The sequence below is a fragment of the Balaenoptera acutorostrata genome, chromosome 6, assembly GCF_949987535.1.
Source record: "Balaenoptera acutorostrata chromosome 6, mBalAcu1.1, whole genome shotgun sequence".
Lineage (NCBI taxonomy): Eukaryota > Metazoa > Chordata > Mammalia > Artiodactyla > Balaenopteridae > Balaenoptera > Balaenoptera acutorostrata.
Window position 1 is genome coordinate 118,458,033 of NC_080069.1, and position 20,159 is coordinate 118,478,191.

At 45.9% G+C, this 20,159-nt stretch overlaps 1 protein-coding gene across 10 annotated transcripts in view; it reads right to left on the reverse strand.

Moving 5' to 3' along the window:
- Positions 1–20,159, reverse strand: part of KYAT1 (kynurenine aminotransferase 1) — a 35,142-nt gene that overhangs the window by 7,739 nt on the left and 7,244 nt on the right. For 6 of the 10 annotated variants that reach the window (XM_007194545.2, XM_057548521.1, XM_057548519.1 and 3 more), the window contains 2 exons: positions 2,744–2,802; positions 412–559 (listed from right to left, as the gene is read on the reverse strand). In XM_007194545.2, the coding sequence (XP_007194607.2) occupies positions 412–559; positions 2,744–2,796 (201 nt within the window). In that variant the 5' untranslated portion in view covers positions 2,797–2,802. Of the gene's footprint in view, positions 1–411; positions 560–2,743; positions 2,803–5,243; positions 5,458–11,962; positions 11,981–20,159 lie in introns of those variants that run through there. The other 4 variants (XM_007194544.2, XM_007194542.2, XM_057548518.1 and 1 more) reach the window with 3 other exon arrangements.

Consider the following 20,159-nt stretch of genomic DNA (forward strand, 5'->3'; position numbering starts at 1 on the left):
CAGGGTTAAGCTTAGGTGTCACCTCCTTCGGAAAGCCTTCCCTGATCTCCCAGGTCTCATTCCCTCCTTCCTGCTCCCAAGTACCCCATTCTCCTCCATCACAGCATATCAGCTACCTTTGTTTTCTGCTTTTGTTTTGGTTTTTGGTCTGCTTTTCCCACTAGACCATGAGCTCCTGGCTCATGCTTTTTTATCTGTCTTTCCCCCAGACCATGAACTGTCCCAGGGCCTGGAACAAAGGAGACAGTCAGTGAACACTGAACCATGGCCAGACTGAATCCCCGGGGCTCTGTCCCATGAACCCTGACATCCAGATGGGCCTGCTGCCCAAAAAGATCTGCTCCGTCCTCCCCCAGGACCTCCTCAGAGGCCCGTGTCCAGGGACCCCCCCAGAGGGGCTGGTAGACTCACAAATGCCTTCGTGTACTGGTTGAGCATGAAGTCCCCACTGACGGCGTGCTGAAAGGCTTCCACGGCAAAGTCTGGGGGTGGGAAGTCTGGGAAGCCTTGGCCCAAGTTCACGACATCAGCCTCACTGGCCAGTTTGACAAACTCCACCCTGGGCAACAAACAGAGAGTGGGTACCAGCCCAACCCTCCTGGGGTTCTGTTTGCTTCCAGGGCAGGGTGAGCAAGGCATTGGGCTCCTTCTAGAAAACTGGATAATCAGCATCCACCCTGGTCTGGAGATCTGTTTGTGGTCATAACTGGTTCCATGCTGATCACATGTCTTAGCCCAGGGGCCTTCCAACTTTCCACCATGATCCATTGTAAGAAATCACTTTTACATCCCAAACTCTGTAGAGCACAAACATGGACTCAACTTTCTCCTTCCGGTGTGATCCACTGCAGTATTTCCCATCCTATCCTACTCTAGTCTTTAGAAATACTTGTTGAGCGCCCCAAAATGGATTTCATGACCCGTTCATGCGTCTCTCAGGACCACTCTTTGAAATGCTTGCTCACATCATCTCTGATAGTCTATGAGGCATGTTGCTCCTTGGTCACAGTGGGGACGGAGAAGCTGGGGTTCGGGCGACTTGCCCAATGTCTCCCAGTTAGCACTGCCAGCCTTTGAGTCCATATCTGTCTGAAGCAACAGTTCTGCTCTTGACGATTACCCTGGACAGACTGGGGCCTGCCATCTGCCATCTCTGGCCCCTGACCACCTTTCTTCTGGCCCTGCCTAGTGGCTACCTGTTCAGGGAAACTGGAAGAGAGGCTGAGAGGCCGAAGAGGCTGGTATGTGGTTCCAGGTTGGTTGGGGGCAGAGGGGTCAGGCTGGCTGGAGCTGAATTTGCATAACAATAAACATCATTATGTCTAAAATTGGTCATTTTCTCTCCAGAGCTCCACAATGTCTCTGAAGACACAGAGTTGCTGGAGCTCAGAGAGGCCAGTGACCTGCCCAGAGTCACACAGCCGCTAAGGCAGAGCTGAGGTGCAAAACCAGGTGGTGGAGGTTCCATGGTGGCTGGGACAGGGGAGCCAGGCTCAAATACCCTACGGAGACCAGCTGCCCTGTAGGTTGGGCCTCTGGGGTCCTGATCCTCAGGCCACGACCCTGGGGTCAGCAGGAACCTGGGGCCTTTCATGGCCCTCATCCCTCCTGGCACTCCTCCCCTGTCCCGTGCATTCCTCCCAGGCCAGCTCCTGCTCTGCCCTGCCTTCGCATGAGACTCTCCTGGCCTCAGTCCTTCCTTCTGTACAATGGGTGTGACGGGTTCAAGAGTCTGCTGGGTCTGTGAGTCAGGAAAGATTCTTCCTGTCTCTCCCAGCCAGTCATTTCCTCCTTCGGAGTTGGACTTTACCTTATCTGCAAAACGGGCCACAAGCCTGCCCACCTGCCTCACAGAGAGGACAGAGCGTGGCAGCCTGGGGAGCAGGACCCTGGAGGCCCAACCTAGAGGGCAGCTGGACCCTATAGGGCCTTTGGGCCCGGCTCCCCCATCCCAAACACCATGGAGCATCAGAGGAGAAGATGGAGGTGGAAGATTTTTGCAAAACACAAAGTGTTGTACAGCAGGGGAGTTTGAAAGAAAAAATGGTTCTCTTTTTGGCAAAAACAACATCCAATGATTGTTTTTTTTTAACGTATAGAGGTGGCTCAATGCCCTTGGCCAAAGGTAGAGCGGGCCAGGAGCGGCGGTTGGGGGGAAGCGGGAAGGTCATTAAATCTTTCTCACACATCTTCCATTGCATCCATCGAATCACGAGTGACAAGGGGCACATAGGCCTCTCATATTTAGAATAGGTCAATAAAGAAAAGATGTTAACCTCTGCAAGTGTTGGTGAGGAGCTGCCCGTGTCTTACCTTCTTACATTCCTTAGCTTAGCTTGTTCTGTACTAAGTGTGAAATGAAAGAATCCCTGGAAAGCCCTCAGCCTGGTGCCTGGGTAATGCCTGGGTAATGGCCATCGCTCACACAGTATGTCACCTCATCCTCCCAGGCCCTTCAAGGGAAACGGAATTACCTCCATTTCCCAGATGGGAAACTGAGGCTCAGAGCAGGCGAGTCACCGGCCCCAAATGCCACAGCCAAGCACGGCGAGGCTGAGATCCGAACCTAAGCCGGCTGCTGGGGGTCTCACCTCTCAGGAGCTGCGGCTACAAATCTCCCCCCGTCCGAGTGCGCGGCTGTCCTGGGTACCATTGAGTTACTGCCAATCCAGGGACCACCAGCCCTGCCCTGCCCTTGAGCTCAGGGGACCCCCACACCCCTCCCCAGCCCCACCCAGCTCACCATGGGTTGTGGTCGATCCCGTCCAGCCTTCGAGCCTGCAGCTGTTTGGTCATGACGAGCTGAAGACAGAGCACACGGAGGGTCAGTGGTGGAGGCCCAGCAGCCTGGGCCTGCCCGGGAGGCAGCTTCTCTGGGGCCACAGCCTTGGTGCCCACTCCTCCAGGAGGGAGGCGGAGAGCAGGGCTCCCAGACAAGACAGCGGGGCGGGGTCTCCCGCCTCCCCGCCCGGCTCCTCCCACTCCACCAGCCTGGACTTGCCCACCTGCCAGCCCAGGGTCCACGTGTCCTGGGACACAGCCTGGATTCCATCAGGTTAAAGTTTGACCCAGGAGGGGCTGAGGCCAAGGTGGAGGAGCAGGAGGAAGGGGGAGAGCAGAGCAGGGGAAGGATCATGGCGACAGTGACTGCAGCGGCTTCTCGCTAAGCTCTTCCTTTGACTTCCCAGGACCACCTGGCTGGTCCCGTTTTACATATGAGAAGATGGAGGAGGGGGAGCGGGGAGAGGGATGTGTTCAAGGTCATACAACAGATACACTCAGACTCAGGCCTGTTTGAGACGAGGCCACGTTCTGACTCAGGCAAAGAGGACACTTGCTCGGTCCTGGGGGGCTCAGGGGACCTCCCCTCCCCTTCCCTATGTTCCTTCCAGGCCATCTTCCCCCTCACCCGCAGGTGTGCAGACAATGGCCAGGCCTGAAAACCACCAAACTCAGGTCCTAAGCCCGCCTTGGCTGGGTGACATTGCACAGGTGCTTTAGCTCCCCTGGCCTCAGTCTCTCCATCAGTATAATAGGGGCATAGGCTCCGTGGTCCCTCCCAGCCTCCTGGTCCTGTGGCTTGGAGTCTCAGACGGCCGGCCTGCAGGTGGTAGAGCCACAGCTGTATCTAACAGTGAGCCTCCGCTGTTCCTCAGGGTCTTAGTGCCCACAGCACGCCTATCAGAGGGACCAGGAAAATCCCCATCTAAAGATGCGGACACTGAGGCCCAAAGAGGTTCAGGGACTTCCCCAAGGTTGGAGGAGGGGCTGGACAGGACCCTGGTCAGGGTGGTGGCAACAGCAGGGCTCCTAGCGTCTGGCCCCTGCTCTGGAGAAGGGCATGGGGACCGTCTGTATACGGGCCAGGCTTTTCCATCACCTGGGAGTCTTGCTGATGGGAATGATTTGCAGAGAGCCCAGCATGGGCCTGACACCTAGTAGGTGCTTTGCTAACATTGGCAGCCCTGTCCCTTCACTGAATCCCTGACACCTCTCACCAGGCCTGGCACTCAGAACATGTCAAAATAGTTAAAAATGAGAGCGTGATCCCTGCCAGGGAAAATCATGTTATCACCAAAATGTTAGTCAGCAGTGATTATCTTTGGTTGGTTAGTTAACAGATATTTTTCTTCTCTTCCTTATAATTTTCTTATTTTCCAAATTTTCTAAAATAAATGTTTAATTTTTATGATTAAAAAATGTGGGAGAAAATTACATTTTAGAGGAATGTTTGTAAATGTGATATACCAATATCAATAAAACAGGCTACAAAATAGCATGTACAGGATGATTATATTTTTTAAAATATACCCTAATATATATTTGTAAGTATATATTTTTTTCTATGACCATATGTGAATAGAAAAAAAATTTAGAAGGAAACATATCAAAATGTTAACAAAGGTTCTCTCTGAGTGGTGGAATTATAGGTGATTTAATTATAAATGTACTTTTCTATGTTTCTAAGTTTGTTGCATGGAGAGCATATCATATTTGATTGATTCTGATATGTGTATTTTTTTGCACATTGCACTTTCAGATGTGTCTTAGAATCTATAGCACGAGTTTAACTGGCAATTTCCCCACTTACTAGTCCATAAAATAACAGTGCATCTTAATATTGATGGCATTACAGGTTCAATGATATAAGGAATTACGTTTGAATCGGGTATGCATCATATTTAAAAAAATAAAGTGAAGATGAGTCGGGGCAGTGGCAGGGGGTGGGCAGAGGTTGGAGTGAGGGAGTTTGAGGAGGGCTTGGGTGGGCGAAGGAGTAGAGGGGTACAGGGGCACAGAGAGAGAGCAAAGGGGGTGGATGGAGTTGAATGAGTTTAGGAAGAAGATAAAAAAGGGGGGACTCCAGAAACTTGGGGTGTCCAATGGAGTGACCTTTGAGTATGTCACACACTACTTGGATAAGTGAGGAACAGTGCCTGTTCTTGAGCTTATGCATAATGTATTTATTCAGCCAACATTTATGAAGCACCTACTGTGTACCAAACACTGGGCTGGGCACAGGGGGTGATGGGGAGGCAGCAGCTCCAAGGAGATCATTCAGATGCATAGCTACAAGTTCTAGATTAGAAGCAAGGGCAAGGGAGAGGCCCACACCCAGGCTGCAGTCAGAGAAGGCCTCCTGAAAGAGGAGGCTCATGCAGAGCTTTGAAGCCAGAACCAAGCCAGATCCCAGGAGCCCTGAGGCATGCAAGCAGCAGAGCACGAGGGGCTAGAGCACTTACAGTCTGATGCAAACACCGGGCCAGCGAAGCTCCAGACTTCTTTCCCCGGAAGGGCCCCACCAGGTGCAAATAGATGGCCGCCGCATTCCTGAACATGCCTCCCAGAGCCATGGGGCACTGACGATGTCTCCTCCAAGGGCAGAGGAGAAGGGAGGAGAATGCCCTGGCCAGAAAATGGCTCCGAGCTCAGGACTTGGGTCCCCCACACACAGCTCTAATAACAACAACAACAATAAGTGCTAATATTTATTGAGTAGTGACTGTGTGCCAGGCATGGCAGCAAGTGCTTTGTTGCATGGCTATCCTTCAGTCCTTGAAACCCTGGGACCCCTTCCCCCCCAGCAACCAGAGTGACCCTTTCAAAATGTAAATCACCTCTAATTAAAAAATGATCCAGGGACTTCCCTGGTGGCGCAGTGGTTAAGAATCCGCCTGCCAATGCAGGGGACACGGGTTCAAGCCCTGGTCTGGGAAGATCCCATGTGCCACAGAACAGCTAAGCCCGTGCACCACAACTACTGAGCCTGCGAGCCACAACTACTGAGTCTGTGTGCCACAACTACTGAAGCTCATGTGCCTAGAGCCTGTGCTCCTCAACAAGAGAAGCCACCACAATGAGAAGCTCGCACACTGCCATGAAGAGTAGCCTCTGCTTGCCGCAACTAGAGAAAGCCCACGTGCAGCAACGAAGACACAACACAGCCAAAAAAAAAAAGATCCAGACACTTCCCTGGTGGTCCAGTGGTTGAGACTCTGCACTCCCAATACAGAGCGTAAGAGTTCGATCCCTGGTCGGAGAACTAAGATCCTGCATACCACGTGGCACAGCCAAAAAAAAAAAAAAAAATCCAGTTGAAGATTATGGATGGCCCCTAACATTGCAGAGTCAACCCTACACGTTCTGACTCTGGAAACACACATATCACCTGCAAATTAGTGCTGTGCTAAAACCAAATCTAAAGCAGATCATGCTGCTGGATTACTAAAATACAAGGGACAAAAGAACATGTTAAATTACACCATGGAGATGCAATTAACAAATTCAGACTGACGGAAACTCTATAGAACAAATGACCCTGTTTCTTCAACAAATAAAATGCAAGAGGAAAAAAAAGCCTGGGACTTCCCTGGTGGCGCAGTGGTTAAGAATCCACCTGCCTTCATGCATGTTGTCACAAATGGCAAAATTTCGTTCTTTTTTTATGGCTGGATAATATTCTGTGTGTGTGTGTACACCACGTTTTCTTTGTCCATTCGTCAATTGATGGATACTTAGGTTGCTTTTATATCTTGGCTATTGTAAATGGAGTTGTGGTGAACATGGGGGTGCAAAAAAAAAAAAAAGAATCCACCTGCCAATGCAGGGGACACGGGATTGATCCTTGGTCTGGGAAGATGCCATATGCCGTGGAGCAATTAAGCCCGTGCAGTGCAACTACTGAGCCTGCACTCTAGAGCCCGCAAGTCACAACTGTTGAGCCTGAGTGCCACAACTACTGAAGCCCACGCGCCTAGAGCCCGTGCTCTGCAACAAGAGAAGCCACCGCAAGGAGAAGCCTGTGCACTGCAACAAAGAGTAGCCCCTGCTCGCCACAACTAGAGAAAGCCCCCGCATGCAGCAACAGACACAACGCAGCCAAAAAAAAAAAAAGCCTGGAGCATTATAGATTAAAAGAGACTCAACAGACATAAATTAAAAAGTGAATGCCTTGAAAAAGAAGAAAAATGTTGAAGGACACACTGCACAATTTCAAAACTTACTAAAAAGCTAAAGGAACCAAAAAAGTGTGGTACTGGCATAAGGATAGACATATAAATTAAAGGAATAGAATTGAGAGTCCAGAAATAAACTGCTATTTGGTCAACTGCTATTTGACAAGGGTGCCAAGAAAATTCAATGAGGAAAGAACAGTCTTTTCAACAAATGGTGCTGGAACAACTGGATATCCCCATGCAAAAGAATGAATTTGGACTTCTACCTCATACACAAATATTAACTCAAAGTGGATCATAGACCTAAATGTAAGCGTTAAAACTATAAAACTTCTTGAAGAAAACAGGAGTAAATCTTTGTGACTTTTCACTAGAAGATGGTTTCTTATATACAACACCAAGAGCACAAGCAACAAAAGAAAAAATAAATTGGACATTATCAAAATTAAACACTTTTGTGTCTCAAAGGATACCATTAAGAAAGTGAAAAGAAAACCCACAGTATGGGAGAAAATATTTGCAAATCATAAATCTGAATCTCTCCAAAGAGATATAAATGGCTAGTAAGCACATGAAAAGATGTTCAACATCATTAGTCATTAGGTAAATGCCACATTAAGATATCACTTCACACAGTTACAGAAAGATAGACAAGATGAAAAGGCAGAGGGCTATGTACCAGATGAAGGAACAAGAAAAAAACCCAGGAAAACAACTAAATGAAGTGGAGATAGGCAACCTTCCAGAAAAAGAATTCAGAATAATGATAGTGAAGATGATCCAAGACCTCGGAATAAGAATGGAGGCAAAGATTGAGAAGATGCAAGAAATGATTAACAAAGACCTAGAAGAATTAAAGAACAAACAAACAGATGATCAATACAATAACTGAAATGAAAACTACACTAGAAGGAATCAATAGCAGAATAACTGAGGCAGAAGAACGGATAAGTGACCTGGAAGGCAGAATGGTGGAATTCACTGCTGCGGAACAGAATAAAGAAAAAAGAATGAAAAGAAATGAAGACAGCCTAAGAGACCTCTGGGACAACATTAAACGCAACAACATTCGCATTATAGGGGTCCCAGAAGGAGAAGAGAGAGAGAAAGGACCAGAGAAAATATTTGAAGAGATTATAGTCGAAAACTTCCCTAACATGGGAAAGGAAATAGCCACCCAAGTCCAGGAAGTGCAGAGAGTCCCATACAGGATCAACCCAAGGAGGAACACACCGAGACACATAGTAATCAAAGTGGCAAAAATTAAAGACAAAGAAAAATTATTGAAAGCAGCAAGGGAAAAACGACAAATAACATACAAGGGAACTCCCATAAGGTTAACAGCTGATTTCTCAGCAGAAACTCTACAAGCCAGAAGGGAGTGGCATGATATACTTCAAGTGATGAAAGGGAAGAACCTACAACCAAGATTACTCTACCCGGCAAGGATCTCATTTAGATTTGATGGAGAAATCAAAAGCTTTACAGACAAGCAAAAGCTACGAGAATTCAGCACCACCAAACCAGCTCTACAACAAATGCTAAAGGAACTTCTCTAAGTGGGAAACACAAGAGAAGAAAAGGACCTACAAAAACAAACCCAAAACAATTAAGAAAATGGTCACAGGAACATATATATCGATAATTACCTTAAACGTGAATGGATTAAATGCCCCAACCAAAAGACATAGACTGGCTGAATGGATACAAAAACAAGACCCATATATATGCTGTCTACAAGAGACCCACTTTAGACCTAGGGACACATACAGACTGAAAGTGAGGGGATGGAAAAAGATATTCCATGCAAATGGAAATCAAAAGAAAGCTGGAGTAGCTATACTCATATCAGATAAAATAGACTTGAAAATAAAGAATGTTACAAGAGACAAGGAAGAACACTACATAATGATCAAGGGATCAATCCAAGAAGAAGATATAACGATTATAAATATATATGCACCCAACATAGGAGCACCTCAATACATAAGGCAACTGCTAACAGCTATAAAAGAGGAAATCGACAGTAACACAATAATAGTGGGGGACTTTAACACCTCACTTACACCACAGGACAGATCATCCAAAATGAAAATGAATAAGGAAACAGAAGCTTTAAATGACACAATAGACCAGTTAGATTTAATTGATATATATAGGACATTCCATCCAAAAACAGCAGATTACACGTTCTTCTCAAGTGCGCACGGAACATTCTCCAGGATAGATCACATCTTGGGTCACAAATCAAGCCTCAGTAAATTTAAGAAAATTGAAATCATATCAAGCATCTTTTCGGACCACAACGCTATGAGATTAGAAATGAATTACAGGGAAAAAAACGTAAAACAGACAAAAAAAAAAAAAAAAAAAGATATCACTTCACATCCACTAGAATGGCTATAACAAATGAGACAGATAATTACAAGTGTTTCAAGGATGGTGAGAAATTGGAACCCTTGTATATTGCTTCTGGGAATGTAAAATGGTGTAGCTGCTGTGGAAAACCGTCTAGAAGTTCCTCAAAATGTTAAACATAGAGTTACCATATGATCCAGCAATTCCGCTCCTAGGTATACACCCAAGAGAAATGAAAAAAAAATATGTCCACACAAAATCCTGTACATGAATATTCATAAGCAGCATTACTCCTAAGAGTCAAAAAAGTGGAAACAACCTAAATGTCCACCAACTGATGAACAAAATGTGGTAAATCCGTATGATTTAACAATATCATTTGACAATAAGAGAGAATGAAGCACTGAATCACGCTACAACATGGATGAACCTTGAAACATTATGCTAAGTAAAAGGAGCCCATTACCAAAGGCCACAAATTGTACGATTCCATTGATATGCAACAGGCAAATCTAGAGAGACAGAGAGTAGATTAGTGGTTGCCTTGGGCTGGGAGTGGCGTGGGGGGTGAGGGTGGGGAATGACTGCTAATGGGTACTAATAGGTATGGGTGTTTTTTTTTTTTTTAAGGTTTATTTATTATTTATTTATTTTATTTATTTTTGGCTGTGTCAGGTCTTAGATGCGGTGTGCGGGTTTTCTCTTCTCTAGTTGTGGCACGCAGGTTCCAGGGCACGTGGGCTCTAGTTGAGGCATGAGAGCTCGGTAGTTGTGGGGTGCAGGCTTAGTTGCCCCATGGCATGTGGGATCTTAGTTCCCTGACCAGGGATCGAACCCGCGTCCCCTGCACTGGAAGGCGGATTCTTTACCATTGGACCACCAGGGAAGTCCCGGTATGGGTGTCTTTTTGCTGTGATGAAAAAGTTTTAAAATTAGATTGTGATCATGGTTTCACAAGTGTGAATATACCAAAAACCACTGAATGGTACACTTTAAGGGTGAATGGTGCGTGTGCTATATTTCAATAAAGCTATTTTAAAAAACTGCCAAGGTTTAAAAAAAAAAGGCAGTGCCCTGGTAGTGGCCACGGGGATGTGTCTCTGCACTGCCAGGAGCCTAAGTGACAGAGGGGAGAGCTGTGGTCTGAAATCCATCCCCATCTTTAGCCCAGAGCCCATGCTTCCAAGGGCTGCTCCCAGCCAGTGCCCAAAGGGCAGTGAGGCAGGCTGTTGCCGGGAGATGTGGCCCTCTCAAGGACTCCCACTGGCTTTCCTGGAACTTTCTGAGAACTGCACTGCACCTGAGACTTTTCCTTCCTTCCTCCCTCCCTCCCTCCTTTCCCTCCTTCCTTCTTTCCTTCTCTCTCTCCTCCAAGGGGGTCAGAATACAGCCCTAAAAAAGAAGTGGGTGTCTGGGCATGAGGGGGACTGTTCTAGATTAAAAGACTAAAGAGACACTACTCGGCCATAAAAAAGAATGAAATAATGCCATTTGCAGCAACATGGATGTAACTAGAGATTATCATATCGCAATACAAGTGAAGTAAGCCAGAAAGAGAAAGACAAATACCATATGATGTCACTTATTTGTGGAATCTAAAATATGGCACAAATGAACCTACCTATGAAACAGAAACAGACTCACAAACATAGAAATCAGACTTGTGGTTGCCAAGGGGGGAGGGGATAGGGAGAGGGATGGGCTGGGAGTTTGGGATTGGTAGATGCAAACTACTACATTTAGAATGGATAAACAACAAGGTCCTACTGTATAGCACAGGGAACTATATCCAATCTCCTGGGATAAACCATAATGGAAAGGAATATTAAAAAAGAATGTATAGGGACTTCCCTGGTTGTCCAGTAAGGGAAAATGCACACCAGGGAACCATGGAGTGTCTCAGTGAAAGGGTCTTAGAACTTATAATAGGACCTATATGGGAAAAGAATCTAAAAAAGAGTGGATACATATGTATGTGTATAACTGAGTCACTTTGCTGCACAGCAGAAACTAACACAACATTGTAAGTCAACTGTATGCCAATAAAAATTTAAAACAAACAAACAATTCACTCCTCAAAAAAAGAAAAAGGACTAGTTTAGGATTTGGACTTTGGTGGGGTGATTTGGGTGAGGGTCCAAGGAAGCAGGACTTTGCTCTGGATTGGTGCTTTCAGAAGCAGGGATAATTTTATGGTTGGAGAGCTCAATAATTTTATTTATAGGGAGGGCAGGCTAGAGTGAGACTAGTTATCATTGGTAAGGAAGCTGCAGTCCCTTGGATTAGCCAGGAGAGGGGTGTGCTTGGTATTGTGTGGCTTCAATAATATTCGGGTTTGTCTGTGTTTAGACATGATTACGGAGGGGTCTTGTTTTTGTCTTGATTCCTCAAGGTCACAGAGTGGCTTTGTCTGATGTCGATGTTCTGCGAAATTGTTCAGGTGCAACACAAGACCAAATCTGTAGGTGCCAGACAGCTCCTGGATTCCAGATTCTGCTTTTTTTTTTTTCTAAATCCTCATACTAAGAATAAAATCCAAAGTCTTTACCATGTACCATGAGGCCGTATTAGATCAGACGTGAGGCCTCCTGTGCCAGGGCATTTCTTGCCACTGTCCCTTTTGCTTGCTGTCCCCTAGCCACACTCACCATTCCTGTCTGTTAGTTGTTCTCCTCCTTATTCACTCTCCTTATCCTATAGCAGCGCCAGCAAACGTTTTCTGCATTGGGCCAGTGCAAATATTTTAGGCTTGGCAGGACAGACAGTCTTTGTCGCAGCTTCTCAAGTCTGCTGCTGTAGTGGGAAAGCAGCCTTAGACAACACATACACAAACAGGCGGCAGCGGTTTGCCCTGTGGCCTCACTTCTCCGATGGATCTAAGGAGAGGTGTTGATATTTCACTTTGCTCAGCTTTTTACTCATAAGGACAGAGTAACAACTTCTAAGCTCCTTATGTGCAGGACTGGAAACCAGAAGTCTAATATAACCTACCTGTTCACATCATTTCATAACTATCAGTACAACGCTCTAATTTTATTAGAGAGGGGAAATAAAAGGAGAGTAATTTATAAACCAGTAATGGATATTTTAATATGTAAATGCTCAGGCTTGTCCACACTAGAAGATTCTAGGAAGTAGAGAGCTGTTGGCACCTGCTTATAAGAAATAAGTCTGGGGCTTCCCTGGTGGCGCAATGGTTAAGAATCCGCCTGCCAATGCAGGGGACACAGGTTCAAGCCCTGTTCCAGGAAGATCCCATGTGCCGTGGATCAACTAAGCTCGTGTGCCACAACTACTGAGCATGCGCTCTAGGGCCCATGAGCCACAACTACTGAGCCCACGTGCCACAACTACTGAAGCCCACGTGCCTAGAGCCCGTGCTCTGCAACAAGAGAAGCCAACACAGTGAGAAGCCCGCACACCCCAACGAAGAGTAGCCCCCGCTCACCTCAACTACAGAAAAGCCCAAGTGCAGCAACGAAGACCCAACGCAGCCAAAAATAAATAAATAAATAAAATAATAAAATAAATAAATTTATAAAAAAAAAAAAAAAGACATAAGTCTGGCCTAAACTAGGCAACTCCCTAGCCTAGTCCCTTCTAAACCCCTCCCAATCTAGCCTCTTCCTCTAAGGTCTTTCAAAGCATCTCAGAGTCCTAAAAACTAGCCATCTGTCCAAAGGTGGGGCAATTCCTCCTCTGTTCCTCACTCCATCCTCAGCTTCTCCCAAGCATGTTCTCTGGCCAGGCCCTGGCGTAGCGCTGAGACTACAGTGTGGACCAGGCCTGGTGAGAGATGCCCACAAACACTTTCTCCTTCATTATCCAGCAAGTATGTCCTGGCAAGTGCAAAAATGTGTGTTATGGCTCAAATTGTGTCCTCCAAAAGGATATGTCCAAGTCCTAACCTCTGGTACCTGTGAATATGGCCTTATTTGGAAATAAGATCTTGGAAGATGTAATCAATTTAAGACAAGGTCGTACTGGATAAGGGTGGACCTTAATCCAATATAATTTGTGTCCTTATAAGAAGAGAAGAGACACAGACATACAGGGAGAAGGTCATGTGAAGATGAAGGCAGAGATTAGAGTAGAGCACCTACAAGCCAAGGAACACCGAAGATTGCTGGCAGCACCAAAGCTAAGAGAAAAGCGTGGGCCAGATTCTCCTTTGAGCCTTCAGAGAAAGCATGGCCCCAATGACACCTTGATTTTGGACTTCTGGTCTCCAGAACTGTGAGAGAATAAATTTCTGTTTAAACCGCCCAGTTTGTGGTACTTTGCTGCGGACGACCAGGAAACATACAGTGGGACACTAGGGGGCGCTGGGGACACAGCCACCCGCATGCGGGAGCTAGGGAGGGCTCCTTGGAGGATGTGGCCTTCCACCTGAGTCCCAAAGGAGGGAAAAGGGTGCCAGGTGGTGCAAAGGCCCGTGGAACAGAACTGAGAGATTCCAGGAGCTGGGAAATCAGTCTGGCCAGAGTTCACCCTCTAATTTCTCAGAATTGAGAGTACTCCCTGGAAACCGGAAGTACTCCCTGATCCCTGTGGATCCAGAACCAGAGCTTGGAGCAACAAAGGGCAGTGTGATTATTGTCTGAGGAGGGACATTCCACCATGTGTCATGTCAGGGGGTGGTTGTCGGCGTGCTTCAGCTTCCCTCAGCCAGAGGGCAAGAGGCCCACGGCCGGGTCTGAGCTCAGTGCCGGTCATAGTGGGAGCCTTGTGACCACTGCGTGTTCTAGGGGGACCAACCATCCTGCTTGCCTGGGATTGAGGGGTTTCTCGGGATGCAGAACTTTCAGTGCTAAAACCAGGACCATCCTGAGCAAACGGGGACGGGTGGTACCCTTAGATCGGCCAAATGTAGGGTTGGCTGCTCCCGTCCTGTGCCTGATGTCCTGCTGACTCCTCCAGATGGACTTAATCCTATGGGACCCCCCTTGACCATCTCCTGACCACTTGATTCAAAATCTGCGGGTGCCTGGTTGGCTGATCCTCTCTCTGACACGGTCGCCCACATCACTCCATGTCTATCATTTCTGTCCTTTCTCCTAAGGTGGCTACACCTCCTCTGCCCCAAATCATGCTTTCATCATCTCACTGGATTACAGTGGTAGGAATAATATTAACACAACCAGCTCTAATTTGCTCACTTGGCACCAGGCACTGCAATAAAGACTATACTTATGTCATTGGACCCTTTCAACAGTCCTGGAAAGCAGGTGCTATCCTCACCTCCATTAATAGGCAAGGAAATTCGTAATAATGAAAAAAATAATAACAAACACTCAAATGGAGCTCCTGAAGGTCAGGGGAGGGTCTGCATCCCTGGATACCCAGCAAATGGCAGAAACTCACACGGGAAAGTATCCCAGCTTGTGGCCCTTTCCTCTCCTCTGCCCCAATCTCAGCCCTTCACCCTCACTGCCAGCTCTCGGGAAAGGTGGTACCTTGGGGCTGGAGGTGGCCTGGGACACCTGGCTCCATGGAGGGCGAGGAGAGCCTGTGCTGGATGAGGACGCGCTTAACCAGTCTCGCTGCCTCGGGGCTGGGGCTGGAAACAAGGATGGGGCTTTCACTGCAGAGCACTGCCAGAGCAGGGGGTGGTGTGTGTGTCCGGGTGAGTCTGTGGGCACGGGAGTGAGCATTACACTGCACCCTCTGTGGGGCAGATTTGTCCTGCCAAACCTTTGGTGCTCCCCTGGGATCAGGCACCAAGCAGACCCCTGAGGAGAGGATTAGAACACAGGCTTTGGGGTCACAAAGACCTTGGCTGTGTGACCCAGGGCAAATCACTTCGCCTCTCTGAATGTCAGTTTCCCTGTCTATAAAATAAATAAAAATAAGATAATTCATGGAGGGACTTCTCTGGTGGTCCAGCAGTTACGACTCCGTGCTCCCAATGCAGGGGACCCAGGTTCGATCCCTGGTTAGGGAACTAGATCCCGCATGCCGCAACTAAAGATCCCACATGCCACAACTAAAAGATCCTACACGCCACAACAAAATCCCATGTGCTGCAACGAAGATCTGGCGCAGCCAAATAAATAAAAATAAAATAAATAAATATTACAAAAAAGAGATAATTCATGGAAAGCACTTCACTTAGTGCCTGGCACATAAAAGGTGACCATAAATGACAGATGTTTTTCTGTGTTTGTTTTGGCCACACCACACAGCATGTGGGATCCTAGTTTCCCAACCAGGGATCGAACCTGTGCCCCCTGCAGTGGAAGTGTGGATTCTTAACCTGGTTACTGGACCACCAGGGAAGCCCCAGTGACAGATATTAATAATAGAGTGGGCACTTTTTGGAGCTAGATGTGTTTGAATTCACACATGCTCACTGGTGGGGCTGACTTCTCTGTCAGATCTCCTCAAGAGGCTTAGTGCTAAGGGCCTGCGATAGTTTCAGGAGCCTATGAAAATGTTTTCATTTTAATTTATTTTAAAATAAGAAAAAAAGAGAATATAATAACAATGAATGTATAATAATGAATCCAGCCTGGATGATATCTGTTCTTTACACCAACATAGTTGTAAAATATAATTTTTATTATTTTTTTTAATGGAGAAAGGGGCCCATGAAGTAAAAGTGAATAGGGTCCCTGAAAGTTTTAATGTGACTTTGAACATGGGTATATCCGTGTGTGGTTGTGAAGTCATGTGCAAATAAGAGTGTTTGAGGGAAGCGGGGGTGGGATTAATTGGGAGATTGGGACTGACATATATACACTACTATGTATAAAATAGATAACTAATGAGAACCTACTGTATAGCACAGGGAACTCTACTCAGAGCTCTGTGGTGACCTAAATGTGAAGGAAATCTAAAAAAGAGGGGATATATGCATACGTATAACTGATTCACTTTGCTGTACAGCAGAAACTAATACAACACTGTAAAGCAACTATGCTCCAATAAAAATCAATTTTAAAAAAAAGAGTGTTTGCCCTTGAGCACTTGCACACGTCTCTGTCTGTGCTTGTGAGCATGTGGGCGTCGTGGGGACAGTTTCCAGGAACTTGAAGGGGAGGGAGAAGCCACTGGGGGTCTGAGCCGAGGGCAGGAAGGGCATAGGTGGCCACATGGGCTGCCCTCACTAGCAACACTGCCTGAGGTCAAGGCAGGAGGGGAAGTGGGTGCTTGTTGTTCCTGAAGCTGCCAGCAGGGGGCATGAAAAGCCAGCCCGGTCTAGACTTCCGGCTAGCTGGCCCTGGGGCTCCACACATTAGGACACAGGACAACTTTCGTGCCTCAAGAGGGGGCTGTGGCCTCACTTCATAGAGGAGGTCCACCGTGGGGAGCTTGCTGGTCCAGGCCCACCTCGAGGCAGGACTGCTGGCCTCCCAGTCCAGAGTTCTCCCACTGACTGGGCTGACCTAGAGACCTCTACAGGGACTCATTCATAAGCACCTGGGGGCTCTCACCGGGGACCCATTCAACTCATTCAAGGGCAGCCTTTCCCAGGCCACACCCATCTCCAACTCCCCATGTGCCTCATCCCTCATCTTCCAGGAAGCAGGTCTTCCCTGGACAACTCCTCTGTAGCCCTGAAGTCTATGCTAAGGGTAAGGACAATGGCCTTTTATTTACTGCACACTTTCTCTGTGCCAGGCTGCCTGCCGAGCACCTCACAGGGTCCATCACTTATTTATTTATTTTTGAATTTTTGGATTTTATTTTATTTATTTTTTTATACAGCAGTTCTTATTAGTCATCCATTTTATACACATTAGTGTATACATGTCAATCCCAATCGCCCAATTCATCACACCACCACCCCCGCCCGTGCCGCTTTCCCCCCTTGGTGTCCATACGTTTGTTCTCTACATCTGTGTCTCGATTTCTGCCCTGCAAACCGGCTCATCTGTACCATTTTTCTAGGTTCCACATATATGCGTTAATATACGATATTTGTTTTTTTCTTTCTGACTTACTTCACTCTGTATGACAGTCTCTAGATCCATCCACGTCTCAACAAATGACCCAATTTCGTTCCTTTTTATGGCTGAGTAATATTCTATTGTATATATGTACCACATCTTCTTTATCCATTCGTCTGTCGATGGGCATTTAGGTTGCTTCCATGACCTGGCTATTGTAAATAGTGCTGCAATGAACACTGGGGTGCATGTGTCTTTTTGAATTATGGTTTCTTCTGGGTATATGCCCAGTAGTGGGATTGCTGGATCATATGGTAATTCTATTTTTAGTTTTTTAAGGAACCTCCATACTGTTCTCCATAGTGGCTGTATCAATTTACATTCCCACCAACAGTGCAAGAGGGTTCCCTTTTCTCCACACAGGGCCCATCACTTTTAATCCCACCAGAAAGGTTCCATCAAGAGGCTAAGTCACACACCCAAGGCCACAGCTAGCATGTAGCAGAGCCGGAATTTGAACTCAGGACACTGACTTCAAAGCCTGTATTCACTGCCACTGTGGAGCAAGGGGAGGCTCTGAGCAGTGACACGACGGCCCCTTGGGCCACTGACCCCTACTTCCAGAAAGAGCCAAAGAAGCACAGACTGATAGATGTTCAAGGGGAAATGAGAGAATTTGGTCCAGTCACTCACATTTTACGGATGGGGATACTGATGACCAGGGAGGGGAACTCACCAGCCCAGATTCCAGTAGGACCATGTCACCTGAGTCACAATCCTGGCATTTTTCTCATCCTAGCAGGCTGCCTAGGACATTATGCACATGGCCCAGAGGAAGCTGCTCAATAAACTTTTGTTGAATGAGAGAATTAATGTCCACTCTCCAACCAGACTGTGAGCTCCATTAGAACAAGGACTCTCCTCAGTTCATCTTTTTACTATCAACATCTGGTTTAGGGACTTAGGTGCACACCTTTTTATCGCTTCAGCAAATATTTATCGAACTTCTGTTATGTGCTATGCCCTAGGCTAGCCGCCAGGCACACAAGGGTAAATAGGATACCTTCCTTTCCTTCAAGGTGTGCACACAGAATGAAGGAGACAAACAAGTAACCAGACCATTCTAATATAGTGTGAGCCTTAATATGCAAAGGATTCTTATAAATCAGTAACAAAAGCCCAACATCTCAATAGAAAAAAAAAGTGTGCAAAAGATATAAATTCACACAAAAAAGAAAATAGCCAATACACTTGAAAAGATGCTGAACCTTGTCATAATTAACAAAATGCAAACTAAAATGAAACACTATTTTCTGCCTCTCAGGCAGAGAATAAGAAGATTGAGATCCACCAAGTCAACACTATGGTGCACTAAAAGTCATTGGTGTAACTTTTGGAGGGCAACTTAATAATAGTGACTTATATTACTCTTTGACTTAACACTTCATCTTCTAGAAGTTTCTTACAGGAATATTCATACATATACATAAAGAGGTATCCACCTGGATGATTAGTGCAGCATTGTGTGTGAGAGAGAAAAACCTGGATACAATCTGATGTCCATCAGTTGGAGGCTGGTTCAATTTGTTATGATTTATCCATACAATGGAATATTGTGCAGCCACCAAAAGGAATGAGATCACCCCTAGCATTCTGACATAAAAAGATACTCAGGTTACATGAAAAATGCATGTTGATTTCAAAGCTTACTACAAAGCTACAGTAATCAAAACAGTGTGGCACTGGCATAAGGATAGAAATACAGACCAATGGAACAGAATTGAGAGCCCAGAAATAAACCCAAACATCTATGGCCAATTGATTTTTGACAAGGATGCCAAGACCATTCAATGGGGGAAAAATAATCTCTTCAACAAATGGTGGTAGGTGGACTTCCCTGGCAGTCCAGTGGTTAAGACTTTGTCTTCCAATACAGGAGGTGTGGGTTTGATCCCTGGTCGGGGAGCTAAGATCCCACATGCCTCGCGGCCAAAACACCAAACAGAAGCAAATTGTAACAAATTCAATAAAGAATTTAAAAATGGTCCACATCAAAAAAAAAAATCTTTAAAAAACAAAACAAAACAAATGGTGCTAGGACAACTGAATAGCCCCTCGCAAAAGAATAAAGTTGGACCTCTAGCTCACTCCATCTACAAAAATTAACTCAAAATGAAATGACCTTGATCACATTCTTGATGGTGTCCTTTATGCACAGAAGTTTTACATTTTTATGAAGTCCAAACATAGAATTACCTTATGACCCAGCAATTCCACTCCTAGGTATGTACTGGAAAAAAATAAAAACATATGTCCACACAGAAACTTGTACATGAATGTTAATACCAGCATTATTCATAATAGTCAAACCGTGGAAACAACCCAAATGTCCTTCAACAGAAGAATGGGTAAATTAGGGTATATTCATACAATGGAATATTATTTAACCATAAAAAGGAACAACAGACATATTGATACATGGTACAATACAACTTGGATGAACCTCGAAAACATTATCCTAAGAAGTCAAGCACAAAATATCACCTATGGTATGATTACTTTTATAGGATATATCCAGAATAGGCAAATCCATAGAGTCAGAAAGCAGATTAGTAGTTACCAGGGCCTGGGAGGGGGAAATGTGGAGTGATTATTCAATGGGTGTTTTTCTGAGATAATGAAAACATTTTGAAACTAGAGGGAAGGGGTGGTTGCACAACACTGTGAATACACTAAATGCCACTGACCTGAACACTTTAAATGGTTAATTGTATGTTATGTGCATTTTACCTCAATTTTAAAAACGTATGGTAGGCAAAAAAGGCAGGTTGAAGACAATATACTCCATTTGCATTTTAAAATTATACAGATAGATACATATGTGGTGGTGCATGCATACACATACACATACACAGTCCTCACTTCCCACTGTACTGTGGGACTGTAAAAATGA